Source organism: Mya arenaria, chromosome 10 (assembly GCF_026914265.1).
Source record: "Mya arenaria isolate MELC-2E11 chromosome 10, ASM2691426v1".
Taxonomy (NCBI): Eukaryota; Metazoa; Mollusca; class Bivalvia; order Myida; family Myidae; genus Mya; species Mya arenaria.
In genome coordinates, this window is record NC_069131.1 from 63,234,281 (window position 1) to 63,252,727 (window position 18,447).

At 31.8% G+C, this 18,447-nt stretch overlaps 1 protein-coding gene across 2 annotated transcripts in view; it reads left to right on the forward strand.

Annotated features, from left to right (window-relative positions):
• LOC128206077 (melanocyte-stimulating hormone receptor-like) overlaps nt 1–17,591 on the forward strand; it is a 138,072-nt gene extending 120,481 nt beyond the window's left edge. Inside the window, exons 1-2 of one of the 2 annotated variants that reach the window (XM_052908222.1) lie at nt 9,474–9,558; nt 15,276–17,591. In XM_052908222.1, the coding sequence (XP_052764182.1) occupies nt 15,722–16,837 (1,116 nt within the window). In that variant the 5' untranslated portion in view covers nt 9,474–9,558; nt 15,276–15,721 and the 3' untranslated portion in view covers nt 16,838–17,591. Of the gene's footprint in view, nt 1–9,473; nt 9,559–15,275 lie in introns of those variants that run through there. The other variant, XM_052908223.1, reaches the window with a different exon arrangement.
• Nucleotides 17,592–18,447: the final 856 nt, after the last annotated feature.

The following is an 18,447-nucleotide window of genomic DNA, read 5'->3' on the forward strand; positions in this document are numbered from 1 at the left end:
GAGTTACTATAGAATGTGACGTAATACGTTATATTTAAGATATAATTAAGATTTAATTAAATGGATATGTGTCTACACACTGTATGTTTAGTAATGTAATGCATATTTGATTGTCATTTGAATATGAAGATGGTTGACAGCCGACCTGGTACAAATGTACAAAATGGCCATGTTAATTACAAAAACGTGTATTCCTGTGGTTGTAAAGCTGTCATAGGTAGACAACAAATTAGTATAAAAAAAAATGATTTGGGATGTGAAAACAGAGTTGCGGTTAGGCAAGGCAAGGAACGAGGCCTTGGGTCCTAAATGGACGGCAGTTAGGATGCGAGATTACCTTAAATGTCATGCTGTATTATATACTGATTATTATACTTAGAAAGAACGTGGAACAATAAAGACTTAGAACACTTGAACAGTTGTTGGTTGGTTACTGAACGAACTATCACGAAAGTTAAGTGAGCGTTGGCATTACGCGACAAAATATCAAGTGACCTTATGCATTCCTTCCATAAGGCATTAAATTCTATCCACTATATTACTATCCACATTCAACCCAAATCATTCTGGACAGTGCCACCGCACCATAGCAAGAGCAGCAGCGCCAGTACTTTTATAATTATGTGCATATTTCCTTTTTAAGAAGAGCTTGTGAGTAGTAATGTTTGCCGACGTAACAAATTCACACAACAGTTCTATTGATATGCACCGGAAGGTTCTTAATGTGTATTTTTGCACCTAATTGCAGTTGAAAACCAAAAAGGTATCAAAATATTCACAAGTCCCGTGCGGAAAAAAGCTTCTCCCACTACAGTTTGCGTTTTATCAAGGCGAAATCGAAGCCAACCTGTAGTAAAGACTTTCTATATATGCTCATTTAATAGAAATATCAGATAAAAGATTGGTCACGTGTGTACAAAAATACATACCACGGAAAAGTCGACAGCATATTTTGTTTGCACTTCCGATAAGTGGTAGATCTGGCGTTAAGTAGGCGTGTGTAGGTTCGTAGTCTCTTGAGGATTTATGATACAATCGGGTATGATTTATGTGACGTCTGTATTGTTCGCATGTTCGCATGTGAATATAAATTGGATGTTATTATAAAACGATGAATTCCAAGCCGTTAAGATATATGTGATGATCAGTGACATTGACAACAATTAACAATTATATTTTAATTATTAAGTTCTTGGTCGTAAAAGATGCCTCTGACTTACAATGTTCAACGAAGTTTATAAAGCATAATTTATTATATATATTCTTTAACATGATACTAGTATGCATATTCTATTTAATAAATTGAATTTAAATTTATGTATACAAGTATTGTTCTCATGCATTTGTTATGTCTGAATGTTATTCTTTTGCTTTTAATTCGCGGTACAACATCCTATGATGTCAATATTCTATGTTTGATTGTTGTTTTTTCTACGTTTTTGTGTGTTTTTCAACTGACATCGGATCGTTTTTCATTGTTTTGTATCTTATATACCAGCTGTTTACAGTATTAAGTTTTTATTGAGACGAAACAGATACCTACTGATGAACGATCAAACCATAACACTTGATAACTGTCTAAAGTTTTCATTATCAGCATATACATAAATCTATACAATTGAGGAATGTGACCTGTATGAACTATGATGTAAATCATGATAATAGTGTATAGCAATGGACCTTTTCTGAATATGTAACTACACCCCAAGAGGTAATAACTAATTTTTATACACTTACATAGTGGTAAGTCCAACTTAATTAATATTAAGCTACTCAGGTACCACTGAACTCGTTTATTTACAACCCATTAGAGTTTCTGTTCCAGTATGAAATAGTGTTTCCAGTTTGTTTAAAGTTCGTTCAACCAAAACATTTTTAAAATATTGATTGATTATTATTGTTATGAAAGATGTTTTAGATATAAGCGCCTGATAAATAACATATTATTTTTTTTGGCATTTGAATACAGTTTTATGCTGAACTGTTCATCAAATGTGATCCATTTTGCCTAGTGGAAATCGTGTTTTAGGAGTTGTATATATACTTCTAATGGCAAACGTGTATATGAGAAATGAAGCAATGAAAAAACGGATACGGATTGGTTAGATTAGAGTAAGCGTTGTCTAAGAACCGTTTTGTAAAAACAAGTGAAATGGTTCTGCTGTAAAAAATGCATTTATTTTATATACGAGCTATTTAAAGCTCAGTTTTGTTTCAACTGCAAGTCATTCATTTTGACTTCTTATTAAAGTATTAACACAGCTATTTTCGCCGTCAGAATTATTTGTGTCATCTTTGCAATATTTATCAATGCATCTGTGCGGCTACTGTTAACAAATGTTGCCAAAAACTCACACGTTTTGTTTAAAAATTACTTTTCAATTAATACTTTTCATTTAATTCATACTTGATTCGTGCATCCGATGGGTCACGTTTTACGAATTAATTCGTATTTTACCATGCATATTGTTAAGTAATGAACTGATATTGTAAAATACCGCCCCGCATTTTGCACATAGTGGAAAAATAATGAAATCAATTTTGCTTCTTCAAACAGAAATAGACGCTGTGGCCGTTGCTAAGGTTTGTGAATACCAATTTATTTAAGCTTGATTGTAAAGATCGCTGAAGGCGGTAATAAATCACTATGTATATATTGTGCCTGAATAAAGATTAGTACTTGGGTCTAGTGTGAGAGGCCTCGAAAACGTTTCACTGGTGGAATTCAAACACAAAACATCTAGTCTTGACAGTACTGTACACACAAGTAAGCGTCAGTAAGCAGTCTTCATTATTCCATAACCACTACTGTCTAATTGGAGAAACTAAATTGGTGTAGGAATGACTTTTGTCCTGTATTTGAGCAGCAAAATTATATAATACCAATATTGTTAATAATATAAAGAAACTTTTACATACTTTGATTTACCTTTTAAGTTTTTTTCTTTATTAAGGATTGTTGTGATTATTATTTTTTTTGGCGTTTACCCAGTGCCATTAAACCGGGTTTATGTTTAAACTTTTTGCTACTGAGTTTGTTTGTGTAGTGTATCACATAAGTATGTATACAAAGAGAAAGTCTGTCATCCAGTATACACAAATGACTGATGCTATATGAAAATCCACACATTCGTGTCCGTTTTTAGATACACTGGACCTTTTCATATACTGCATGTTTTGTATCAAACACACATTTATAAAAACGCACTATACACGTTTTTCCCTACATTAAAAAGTCACTGCATTTCATTCCGGTAGCCATTTAAACTGTATTGTTTGTAGGGTTTGATACGGGATTATCTAATGAAAAGCTACTAATCATTAAACATATAAGTTTTCAGTCCTGATTATCATTTTTGAACATAAATTGTGTCAATATTTTTTTAGAAAAAGATAAAGGTTCAATACCCAAAACAGAAGAAATTGAGAAAAAAGCGAAGTTTACGAGTTTTATAAAGACTTTGTTATTAAAACAGTTATTAAAGTATGTCTAACACTTTGTTTGTAAAGGAATTCATAACGTCAATGTTAAAAATCATAGAATTACAAAAACTGTACGTCGTTTTCGGTTTAATATAAACGGGGCTTCTCCCTGCAGATTCCATTATGTTATCAATATAACCATTACGCATTTTAATATTCACATGTGTAATTTAACATAAGTTTATTCTCTATAGTCAGAAATTGTATCACTCCGCATGTTTGTAAACAACTTATTTAAAAAAGAATAGGTTAATTGGCACTTTTCTAGCAATTCGCCGTTTATTTATGTTTTGAATTAATAACTAGATTTGAATCAATAAAGTAGTTCATTTTCCATCTAAATTTTATAGAAAAACATGACAGTTCCTCTCACTCTTTCCCTTCAAACGCGGTCTATAATGTGTTTAGACAGGAAATTACCTCATAAACCGTTTCGTAAAAAGTATTGCTTTTGTTGTGATGCTTACTAGATAGCAATTCAAAAAGCATTATATTTTAACAGAATTAGATTATGCGATATATATGATCGTTTGATCTTGTTTACTTTTATCTGTTACTCTATTCACAGTTTATCATAAAACTTTATCGTACTTAATGCTTCCTTCGTATATTTCTTATAGACTTTCGTATTCAACATACCAGTTAAGTGACTTTATACTACATAATTTTTATAAGTATTGCACGGAGTATTCATTCCATTACTATTCCTATATCTAATCTAATAAAGTATTGTAACCAGTTGAGTGGAACATATGAATGTGTAATAGGTGTACGACAAGGAGAGTGTTTATCGCCTTTCTTGTTCTCGATGTTTTTAAATGATTTAGAGTCAATTTTCTATGAAAAGGGTATTAATGGTATCAATATTGATTCGTTTAAACTTTTTCTAATACTATAGCCAAAGATATTATTATTTTTGCAATAATGCTGTGGAATTGCAAGAAAGTCTTAATTTATTGTCAGAATAGTGCAAACGTTGGAAATTAGTTGTGAATACTGATAAAACAAATATATTTTTTAGGCTGCCGGCAAATATTCATTTTTATTATAATGGTAATGAAATTCAGATTGTAAAGAAGTTTAATTATCTGGGAACGCTTTTTACTCCCGGGGGCTCATTTTCAGATTCAGATGCCCAAAATACAGTTGCAGGTCAAGCTTTAAAAGTATTTGTATAAATTGACGGACCTTACTATTAAACACAAGTTAGATTTGTTTGATAAGCTTATTTCGCCCATTCTAAATTACGGTAGTGAAGTATGGGGCTTTGTCAAAGGTAAAGCCATAGAGCGAATACATATGCAATATTGTAAAAGTTTGTTGAGTGTTAAAAGAAGTACACAGAATGATTTTATTGATGGTGAGCTTGGACGTGTAAACTATCAGACAATATGATACAATAATATTATAAAGTTATTACGTACATTGAATAATAATTTGATTAAAAAAATATATATCTTACTTTATTGAATGACTGTGAAAGGTACCATAATAAGAAAAGCTGATGCTCGTTATTATGAGATCTGTTGAGTTCACTCGGTTTTTATGATTTATGGCTCTTCCAAGAAGTAGGGAATGATAAATAATTTCTTGTTTATGTTAAACAGAGACTAAATGATAATTTTATCCGAAACTGGAACGGAAGATTAGAAGCCTCTAGTAGAGCTTTGTTTTATAACAATATAGCATGTTTTAAACTCCAACTTTACTTAATCTCATGCAGTAGTAAAACGTTTCCATTTAGTTTATCAAGGTTACGTGTATCTGCACATAGACTTATGATCCAGAGTGGAAGATGGGCGAAACCCAATCCAATACCCGTTGATGAGAGGAAATGTCATACATGTCAAGTCTTTGAAGACGAATACCACTTTGTTTAGGAATGTGGCCTATACTCCGATATAAGACGTAAATGTATACCACTATTTTATAGACGTAGACCAAACATGCAAAAGTTTATCCAATTAATAACATCTGATAAAGAAGACATATTAAAAAATCTTAGTATATATGTTTACAATGCATTTTTAGTTAGATCAGTTGACAGGTATGAGTCCTAATTATTGCATGTGTATTGTGACCTATCCGTTTGTCATGTAACGTTTTGTATTGTGTAGTTAGTTATAAATATTTACTAGTTTAACAAACATGTATGATATACTTTTACAAAGAAGTACTGTTACACACAAGTGAGAGTTCAGCTTTTATTATTTATTAAAACAAATTCGAAAGTGATAGTTGCATAAATGATGTATGCTTTCAAAAGTACGCATGATTGCTTAAAGTATTTATTAAATATAACTTTTCACTTCGACACACACTTTCTATCTGTATTGTTACTATACTGAATATTTGCACACAGTGTTCATGTACAATGATTCACTAAATGTTGTTACATAAACAGTCATTATCTAATCTTACCTGATATAGGGAGTTACAGATATTTGCAAACATAACTCTCATGATAGCACAACTATTGTATATATATATACATGTTTACCCTTTATTTCAACTTATCTGTGATTAAACATACATCGTTATTGACACGTTAATTTAATTAATAGATTGGATAATAAAATATTTTGATTTACTGAAGTTATGCGTATTTTTTATATTTATGTTGTTGTTGTTGTTTTTTTTGTTGTTTTTTTATTTCTAGTTTTGTTATTTGTATGCATGGAATCACCTGAAAACATTAAATTGTATACATATTTGTCCACATGGGCTATGGCCTTCTGTATATTCTGTAAATGAATCTTGAATCTTTAATCTTGAATCTAATTAACACTCAGAGTTGCAGACGGTGGTCGTTGAGTACATTACAAGTTCATTTTGTGATAAAGACAAAATGACGAGCAGTTTAAGGGCATTTTACATTATCCGTTATTAGTGTTTACGACATAACAGTGCGATTACAATTGCCATATCTACAAACATGAAAGAAATATCGAAACTCTAGTTTAAGAGCAAGAACGATCTTTCAGTATTGTGCTCACGAGCATCTATCTATTAAAGGAAGTTTATCACTCTTTGTATGAAAATTATAATAGTTCTTTTTATTATATATAGGAAAATGTTTGTACTACAACCAGATGCTCCGATGTTTAGTTGAATTTAAAGTACAGAAACAATTATACATTTCAGGTGCAAGCTCATAACAAAAACAAAAAAACAACAACAGGAATTAGTAATAGGAAGTTTAATAATAATTAAGCCATAATAATTATACTTGACAAAGTCGTTTATAAGTGTTTATTCATCTTTCAGCCCAATTTGATATAACATACAAATAACCCTTTTGATATGAGAAGTAATGCATAAATCTCCACATCTAGTTGCCAATTTAGTACAAAAGATGGGAGAAGACGAAACGCATAAAATATAAACGAATATTGTTCACCTACTGATGCTCCTATATTTTGTTTACAAAACAATCCAGACGCATGAATATATGAATATCTTTAGTTCTTTACTGATAAAAGGAAAACTGTTTAATCAGTTTGTAAGACTAATTCAATAAACACTTTAGGGATAGCCCAGAAGTAAAAAAAAATACACACTGTGAAAAAGGTGAAGAGGTAGCGCCCAATCGACATTAAACGTGATACACAAACGTACACATGATATAGTTAATGCAAGTAATATATTTCTCCTCTGATCTACTCATTACAACAACGAGGAAGCAGTCAGATGTAAGTATATCCTCAATCGATTCGCACGCGGAAATCTTCTTAACATTCTATACTTTGAAAGTTAGACACAATATTGAAAGTAGAACAGTTAAAGTACATACGATATCATATCAAGATTTACGAACGGTTATGCTGTTTTATGAGAATCGTTTGATGGGATAATATTGTTTATCGGGCAGTATATCTAAATGTTGAACACTTAAGATAGTTCTTACATTAATCCAGAGTTCGAATATTTCTATTCACGTCGTCCGAACGCCGATAAAAAAGTTTTTTTTATTGGAAGATATAACAAAAAGAGCATACAATACATGCAATACGATTGTTGCTACAAAACACCACTGATTTATCAGCTTTCTAAAAATAATACATGATTTGAAAAGCCCTCTAAGATATGCTGCCGTCACTAGAGTAAAAAAGTGTTTTGTGTTTCACAGATTGTAAATACTAGTTTTTAACATTTCTTTATTCAATATCTAGGCGTTAATAAATAAAAAGAGGACACTGTACGAAGATCTGAAATTTTAAGGCTTTTTTATTAAGGTCATTCTTTCCTGACAAAACAGATCTTTGCAGATTTTTTAAAACTTACGCGTTTTGGTTTATTAACTTGCTTTAACTATTTGAATTATACATTTTAACGAATTTACATATACAAACAGCATTATTTGTTTTGACAACGACAAGGAATTGCCAAAAATAGGAACTCTTTTAGATGATGTCATTTTTGATCTCCATTTTAAATAACTGAATTCATACATATACACACATTACTATATACTGTACACAGTTTTGTAAATTGAAGTCCGAGGCCAATTACTTTTAACAGCATATTTACTGGTTTCTGGTCATTATAAAATGAATGAAGCATTTTCCACCATATCAACAGGGAAGGTCAAAATATTTCCCCGCCTTTTATATGTTGTTCCTTCAGTGGTCAGCTTAAGTATTGTTACAAAGTTGTTTAAGTAATTAAATTGATAGTATATTACTCTTTATTCAGAAATAGAGACTGCTTTCCAATTTGAGGGGAAACGAGTGAATACTCTAAATCCTGCTGGATCCGTGACCCATGGTAAACATGCGACATTAATATTGCGCTTTTGGTATTGATAGTCTTGTTTCAATTGATAGATTTTAGATGGTACGGTTGTGAAAGGCATGTGTCAAAAATCTGTTAAGACATTTGATTCTATATTGTAACTTTAACATGTTCTTCCTTCCATATAGTGATATATTCGAGGTATTGTTTTGAACTCTTTGGAAGTAAGGCATTGTGGCATATGTTTCAACCAATAATTTGCATAATCCGATTATTTGAATAACATTTAATATTCTTTTTTTATTCCTGATAACAGGAAACTGTATAAAGTGTGACCTTTATTGTAATGCAGGTGGATAAATGATGCATTCCACAAATTCTTGACATATGAAATTTGAATTGTATTCTTTTTTTTTCTTTAAGGTAAAAACCGTATTATTTGAGTTAGTAATAAACTCGTGTTCAATATAACTATTATTATTTTAACATTATTACTGAAGCAATATACAATACTGGTTTACGAACTATGACGGATAGCCACGTGAATGAAACACTGCATATATCATTTGGACGCTGATTTACATCAGCTTTGAAAATACACTGCTGTCTAAGGTAGCCAATTGCTTCCCTGATCCTAGGTTAATAACCATATATCCCAGCCCGTTTGACGTTTTAAGGGGCTAATTGTCAAATGCATATAATTTTACGCTGGAATGGTCGCAAAAAAATGTATAACCCTACCGCCAACCTCCAGACTCAGACTAGGTTTTGAGCTCCGAGAGCAAGTAGTCCTATTCAAACAAGTGCGCTCTAAAATAATTACATACTACACAAAAAAGCAACAATAAAACGCAGTATCCTCAAAATAATATATACTTATGTTAAATACATGGAAATTTGTATACACAGGTCTAAAGGTTTGCATTGAGGTTAATAATATAAACTGTAAACTGTTAATCAACATTCTGTCTTATTATGATAATGAATTTGTTCTCCACTTGTCCATTTAAATTAATACAATCAGTTAAAAATTATTTAAGATATGTCTATGTAACCGCTGTTTCATTTTTTGCCATGCCGAAAAGCGTGATGTCTACGAGCCAGCAATAGAAAAGTGCAAAGAATTTAAACATTATTCAATTACCACTCACAAACACTAATTGTTTCGATTATTCATGAACTACTAAGCTCCGGTTTCCTAAACCTGTGTTTATAAAATACCAGTTGAAGAGCATCGCTTATCAATGCCGAACGCGCAGTCATCGCACCAGGATTTCAGAAGGTGCGTGTTATGTTTATAAAGTAGACGATAGCTGATTGTGTTGGATATATTTGGTCGTGGTACGTATCATTTAAATATACATACGATGTTTAGTATTTTTTAAATCGACTTATTACAAGTTTACATTATGCTTATTATATCAAAACCAAAAACATTCTGATATTAACATGGGCATCAGTGATAAAGAAAATGGAGGCGCTTCGCATACACAAATATGTCCAAAATTTTATTTCCATTTCATTCTACATCGTTTTAATTATTCACAAAAGGTTTTTCATTGAAGATCCTTGTTAACTGTGTTTTGTTTGTTTATTTATGCTGTGAAATATTGCAGCCCTCATCATTCAATGTTTGTTTTTGTGTTGGAGATCGAAAATTATGTAAAATTTTGAAAAAAAAGACGTTAAATAACAGCAAAATAATGTCGTTTAACTATCAAAAGTTTGTTTTGTATAAATGTAAAATAATATGGTTCAACTGTTGTAAAAATGCAATCCCCTCTGAGAGTGGCTACAATACCTTGGACTTATCAACCCGATTAATGATTAGGTGCAATCTAGCGTAGATGAACATAAAAACTTTCGAAACATATCATGTTCTAAGCTTTAGGATATTAGACCACGTGATGTTTATATATAGTCGGTTGGTCACGTGACAGCGAAACGGACTTCTTTTCTATTCTGAAATGTCAGAGGAAAATCACACACAATGCTTCAATATCTTATCAATAGTCCACCAAAACCGACCTCAACAGTCACTCGTCCAGAAAGTTCCATCACTCTGCATGCTAATGACACTGGCAAAGAAAAATAGTCAGAACATGTGCAATTACCCCACCCTCGAAAGATAGAAATGTGTAGCATTCAATGCTAGTTAATTACACTTCTGTGGTGAATGACAATTTCTCACTTACAACAGAAATGAATTCTCTTTTTGCCTGTGCAGCCCTGAACATCGAACACGTTATTCTTTAATATAAATATGAATTAAATCCTTTAAACATGTTTTGTTTGTTTGTAAGCTATCTCGATTTTTATTTTTATTTATGCAAAGAAATGTTTCATGCTGTTTTGCAATTTATTATTTTGGGTCACATCAAACGTATTTTTCAATTCACGGATTTTCTGCACCTTTTTATAAAAAAGCAAAAAAACTATGCTGTTTTTTTGTGCAAACTGGAATTCGTTTGTAATAATTATCTTTCAAACTGAGCGCAAATGTTGTTTTCTAGCTGAAATGAAAATTTAACTCCGAAGATATTTTCAAAAGGCAACAGTTCTCTCTCACACAAAATGCCTTCTATTTGACTGCTAAATATTTGTTTTGATGATAAAATAAAATTTGTCGCTTGTCCAAGCTGTTTTACTAATTTTAGAGTACTTTTACTTAAAAGGCTATTTTCTGATTGAGGTCGTGTAACGCAAATAATGACAAAAAATATCGAAAAAATATATGGTCACAAATGGCGATCGGTAACGAAAGGACCATTGGTTTTGACAAACCAAAATATAGATTAGTTTATATTACTATCGGTTCTCCTTTACAACTTAATGTGGGATTAATAAAACACCTAACTGACTTAAATATAATTCTGATCATATCCGCGGACTGTTCATTTTGGTAAGTACATGCAATTGCATTAACATTTATTTTCATCCCAAAATAAGATCAAAACATTGTTATGAATATAGACTGCTATATGTTTTAATGCTGCCTCTGCTAAAATTCCAAAATCAATCATAAAAAAGGCATGATTATTTTTCCAAACCTTTTTCTTAAAAGCTGGGTTTTTATTTAATTTGAATCATCATCATACTTAAAACCCCTTTCAATCAAAGTTCTGTTTCTCACTTCTATGCATTCTCAAACTAAACCAGTAAACGAACATAATTCAATTTTCCATTAGAAATTTAGTTAAAGTTGTGTTCAAATACATAATAGGACAAATATGTCAAACAATTATTCTTCTTTATGTTTTCATATAATAAAACAAATATATTTTGCTTTTTGCTTGCTTTCGGGTTAATAAAATGACAACATTTCAAAAAAATATCTCGTTTGCTTCAAAATCTTAAATGTAGACCCCACGATCAAATATATGAGAAAACATTTAACTAGGTACAATATTTCAACCATGTAATATGCTATGACCTTGTTGTATGACCCATAACTTGTATAGGGAAAGAAACTGGTACATGTTTCATGACTATTTGAAATTTCTATAAATTTGTACAGATGCACATTTAAAATCCATTGCCAACAAACTTACTGCTTTTTTGTTCATTTTTTTAAGTCAAACGTCTGTACAAATTGAAAATAAATTGATGCACACCACACTGCCGCTCAGAGTAAGTCTCTTAGACGATATTGTAAAAATCATTTATGTGCAAATAGTTGAGAATATTTAAACAGCATTTAACCATTCTCATACGCATAAGTTGAGAGTTTGTGACTAGTTTGAAAAGGAGTTAAACTATTATTTGTTGGAGATTGAACTATATTTTATACATCAGTAAACTATATATATATATATCCCTGCATCCCAACCATTGTCAAACACGGATTCATGCTAGCATGTGCCGTGGTCGATAACAAAGTTATCAAGTGACACAATTAACAACACAAAATCAAATACGTGCAATAGGCTACTAACAAATAAAACCCCGATGATATCATGTAAAGGTTATAATGGTTTGGTTAATGTTTATTCCGATATTACAATTTGACCAATAGACGCGTTATATATGCACAGAACAATTAATAGACAGAAATGAGAAAAAAGCTTAGAAGCTTATGGTTAAGTTAATGTCACAGGTCGGAATTATAGTTGTGTTTCACATATTAACGATAACAGTGTTTGGTTGGTTATATGTAATTTTGATTTGCAACTTAAAATTTAGTTCACCAGATATATTTTGACATTCAGATTATCATGCAGATAGTTGCTATCGAAAAGGTTTTCTTCTATACTTTTGATAGTTTTAAGACAGTTGGTTCGGTCATTATGCAGAAACTTTACAATGGAATATACCTCAAAATTGACGTTCAAACATATTTTCAAAAGTTTTATGAGGAAATTGTTTTGCTCTACAATGATTACTTTTTACTATTTGTTAAATGGTTCAATAAGAAACAATACTGACAATAATATTACAAAGATTTAAAGTAACCTCTAACAGCAATGGTTCCACAATTACATCGCAACAAAATTAAGAAAGACCTCTGTTGTTAACAATCATATAAACATAAGATGTCACAGTACATATGTTTTTGCGAAAAAAATGTTAGTAACGTTATTACAAATCTATAAGTGATTGATTGTTGTTTGTTCATAAAGTCAGTAAAGTCTGAAAAATTAAAAACGAGTGTTGCCATCATAAACTCTGTAAATGAGTCCCTATAGACGAACTTCATATATTTTGCTAATTTTTGTTTGTTTATTTGTGTCTTACCTCTGGTAGTAAGTGTTTGTTTTTTCATGTTTTATTGTGTGTTCCTTGATGATTGCTATATTGTTTGTTTTTGTTGCATTATTTATGTGGCTTTTGTTGTATGTTGTATCATGTGATTGTTATTGTATTTTATGTTTCTTTTTTTCAATTATGTGCGTCGTACTGATTGTTGTGTTGTGTGTTTTTTTGTTGTTAACTGTACTGTGTTTTTCTTTTCGCTTGTTGTATTGTGCGTGGTTTTGTTCTTTGTTGTATTGTTTGTTTCTTTTAGCATTTATTGTTATTGTTGTATTGTGAATGTTGTGTTGATACTCTTTGATTTGCAACATTGGTCTTTGAGTCATTAAAAAAGACGAATGGGACCAGATCGTCCCTATTTTTGCTATTTTTATCATTACCATAAATTCTTGGCTGAACAAAAACCGAGGGGTAATAACACGTTGATGTTATTTTTAAAAAGTAAAACATCATTTAGAATATATAACAAATAGCAGCCATATGTTTGCATTTCGTGTCTGTTTAATGAGCGTTAAACATTCCAATTGCAACTGTTCTCTCAATTAAATTTCAAGAAGTAGGACATTTGCCAGCCATTCGTGATCTATTAGGAACAAAATTTGGAGCATCTGTCGTGTAGTCGAACGAAAGCAAATTAGGATTTCTCAGTTGAGACATTACATCAGTATTTTCGAATTTTGGAAATCAGACCTTATTTTTATACAAAACAAAAATGAGTGCATTGTACACGTTATCAACAAAAGTCACAATCAAACTAATACATACATTGGTTTACATTAGCGAAAGTGCTCAACTCTGTATCAATTGACGGGCCAAGCAGGTCATATCTTAGGGATCAGTACTCATATGTTTACAAAACAGCAGACAGAGTGGATAATACACGTTATCGATAAAAGTCCTAATCAAACTAATATATATATTCGATGCACACTATACTGAAATGTAAACTCTGTATCAATTGAAAGGTCCAGCAGGTTGGTCAAATGTATAATGTTACAATAAAACATTCAGGGACTAAGTCATACAAGTGGCTAAAGTAATGTTTTGGTCGTTGATACACCAAGTGCATATAAACGTGCTCAGTTGTGATAACAATGTGTAGTTATTAGTTAATAGCGGAATTAACTTTGATTTGAAGTGTAATTATAAAAACTATAGTTGGTTGTCCGGTAAACGCAGTGGTAAGCACACTCGCTTCTACCATAGGCGACCCAGATTTGATTCCCGGCCCTGGCGCATGTGGGTTTGGTTTGTGGTCACCAAGCCGGACAATTCAGTTTTCCTCCAAGTACTCCACCCCACAACACAAGACCAAGCTCTCCCGTAAAAACGTGCCTACGATAGTGATAAATGTTTTTATATTATCTTGTTTCACAATTGTAAAATACATAAGGAAGATCACTTAAAAAAGACAATATAGTCCAAACTTTTCACAAAATGGTATAGAACTTAATCTGACAGAAAGTAGGTTCAAAGGAGTATTTGGTAATATTTTTATTTAAGTTGATAAAATAATTCATTTTGAAAAACGCATAATTATGATCAACACGTAGGATTAGTATGACATCAATTACCCAACAAATCCCTTTTGTTTCATTTGAAGAGTGAACCTTTCGGAATATAGAACAACGAGATTTTCCGATTTGGTCTAAAGGTATTGTATCAAACACACTTACTCACTTATGAAAATAATGAATTTAAAACATTTTTGTATGATGTCTTCTCATATTGGATTCTTTTTTGTTTAAGTCAAATAAAAACAATACACAGCAAAACAAACAAATTCAAACCAAACATTTAACACGATGTTTTCAAACAGACATCCATTACGTTTGTCAATTACAGGTCAGTCGCTACATCGTCTTGGCGACTGTACATTAAATAACCTACGTAAGAGTAATTTTGATATACCAAAAATATATAATACAAAATTACATTCATGGTTCAATGCGTAAAATCAGACCAACGCGAATGTATGCATTGTGAAAACATGTGCAACATTCATCAAACTCAAAATCAGATATTTAAGCAAACTGTAATTCAGCTCAAAAGGAAGAAGTAATGGCTGTTGAGATTTCTGTTGCACCTTTATGTCGTGAACGCAAAATCCAGTTAGTGGCTTTTAAATTATTCCTTCTATTACCCTAACCTTTCTTATCACTGTGTCGTTGTATATATATTCAACAGACACTCTCAAATTTAAACGTTGATTTTTCGATTTATGAATTATATTTTGCAGCCGCTTGGATATCAAATATTCATTTCGGAAAAACCAATACAAGACAAATACATTTGTTTATTTTCAGGATAGAACACGAACGATTAGAGGAAATATACCAGCAGCAAGCAGAGAATCATGAATAACCAAATTTTAAATCGAGGGAGAAAGATCAAGTGCCGAAAGGGATATAAAATTTAAACGACAATAGATGTCAGAAATATAAAGTGGCAGTTGAAATAAGAAGGATAAAGTGACAGTAAAAAAAAATTAAAACGATGAGAACAAAATTTATATAATAAAGTTACATAATAAGGATGAACAAACAAGTAGCAGTTTGAACGATGGGAAGAAAATAACTTTAGTCCTAAACAATACAGGCAAGGTTGATACGAGTTGCTTCATCAATGCAATAAAGTGGGTTAAACTACGCAAAGGTAAAAGGGCATTGGAAATACAATCGTATCGATAAAGAATAGAGAGCACGTTAGAAGCAAAGAAAAACAATTGTCCACTAAGAAAAAAAGAAGAAATATGTATAATATAACAACTTCCATAATCCCTTTGGTGACTTTGACAGTAGAGAATAATGATACAGAAAACTTTGATAACAATACTTCTAGTAACAGCGGTGAATATCAAGGCTATAGAGAGCCCACGGAGATTATCAAGCTAATATTGATAGTTTTCGGATTTTTAGCAAATATGTTCTCAATATTGGCTACTTTGAATGTTACTCGCGATCGATGGTCACCGTATAACACTCTAATAATTAACTTGGGAGTGTCTGATATCATGGTGATACTCTCCTGTGTTCTTCATGACATCCTCATGTTTAAAAATAGATTTCACCCTTGCACGCCTGTTCTGAGACGGATGTTCCTCAATATTGCGCTGACGTCAACTTTGTTCAACCTTGTCCTGATGGCTGTAGACCATTACGTCGCTATCATGCAGGCCTTGTATTACGATCGCTTCTTCTCCAAGCAGAAAGTTAGAATCATAATTGCAACTTTGTGGGTGATAAGTATGTTTTGCGGAGTGTTGGATTTATTTGTAAGTTTACCAAGCTTTCGGAAAAAAGAAACAACATTTTGTGATCATGTTAATACTGTGAATAGAACAACCTTTAACTACGAATTTGTCATTGTCATATTCATTTTTATTGTTCTGGTGGGACTTTTGATCATTTACACAAGGATCTGCTATCAAGTGAGGAAACTCGTTCAGGATGACCGCCATAATCGGTTAGAAAGCTCCCGTTCCATGAAAGCCATTGTCACGACATTCCTAATAATTGGAACATTTGCACTTTGTTGGTGCCCAATAGGATTATACCACACCGTATTGTACATATTACGACCCGACTTTTCCAAAATGACTAAAGCTGCTATCGACAAATTGCTCTTAGTTAACTCTATTCTGTTCCTGTTAGTCATATTGAACACACTCTGCGACCCTGTAATCTACGCCGTGAGAAGGTCCGAAGTGAAACTGGGCTATATCCGGGTTTACAATAGAATTCTACAAAAGAGAAGGAGTTCTTCATTTTATGAAAACGAAATGCACTCATACTTCAGACGCATAAATGATTCGCGTGATACTGAGAATGCCGACTATACGATTGTTACGAGTCTGAGTATCTCCTAAGACTAACTCGACATGTACATCATATTGCACGTCGCCTACTGACAGCAGTGTGCAATCCAAATTTGGGTTTGAAAGGGATAATTGATCAGATTGTTAACAGGTGGTAATACTAGTCTTCACTTGTTCAAAATATTGTTAACTGAATCATAGTAATATTATGAAAATATATCATAATATGTGTCAAATAACGTAATTATCATTATGTCATATTTACATTAAAATGTATTAAAAAAGTAAAGAGTAGTATTTTAGGGAATGTGTAAACCTGTAATAACAGGTAACAAAAAGAACGAAAAAAAATATGATCAAATCGATGTTTTGTATGTTTAAACCTGTTGTTCATTTATTTGGTGGTTATGTAAATGAAATAACCGAAACTGTACTAGTAAGTGTTATCGTCTGTTTTCTTCGAAGAAAAGCGACAAGGTATTGTCATAGTCTTGGTGTCGTTGTCGACGATTGCTTATGCATTGCTATGGTAGTTGACGGCATCAAAAACATCTTAATTGATCCTGAATGTAATCTTTGAAGAAATTTAAATTAATAGTTGTACAATTTAAACACGCATGCATAGCGGAAACTATAATTGTGGTTTTAATGAATGTCGAGAAGTGCTTTTTCCCCAAAGTAAAAGAGGATTGTTAGCGTTTGCTAATGTTTTATCTTCTTAATTGCGGATTCAGATTTTAGAAGTCAAATGTCGGAATTTTCATTCTTCTCAATTTATTTCACGTTTTATTGTTTGATATTTCCTGCTTGTATTGAACTTTTGTATCTTCCACAATAAATATCGAAACCTATACTTTCATGTCGCAATTTATCGTACAAACAGACCTGTAATCTTGACCTTGCGTACCAAGACGTGTCGTCATTTCCATAGTACGTTTTTCGGAAAATAGCTACACTAAGAAGTTTTGAAAGTAAGATTAAATTATGTGGTGACATGTTGTAAGCATAATGTTTAATGATGTAAAGCATAATAAAATGTGATTATAAAAGATAATTTAGGACGATAATCACAAACAATAAAAAATAAAACACTTACATACTGATGAAACCGATAAACATTCCGTCTTTGTTATATTACAAAAGAGTGTGATATTAATGTAGATTTTGTCAAGGTTGACAATTATGATCCGTAACAGATTGAAGTACAATATGGTACTGTTGGTCGAACAGGCTAGAGTCATCATGTCTAAATATATTGTAAGCAATTCGATTCTATTTTTTAAACGTTCACGTAAAGTGTAAATAATTTGTTCAACTTCAGGACATATCTTGCAACCGATTAAGGTTAAAGAAAAACCTTGTTTCATATAAATAAAATATTTTCACCTTTTTTCTTTCCACAATTCAACCATTTCAAATGATATTAAAATGGAACGGAGTTGATAGGTATCTAAAATGCGCATGTCTGTTGGAAAGGAAACGAATAAATATGACAGCCATCGTATGATTTCAATCTCGTGTTTATTCTGTTGCTTATCTGGCAAACAGGAGTGTGTATTTCTATATATTCTTGTACTTCATCAGCATGCTATTTGTTTCTGGTTACCGTATTGATATGAAAATTAGTTCATGAAAGAAACAGACAGAGGAAACACTCTCCA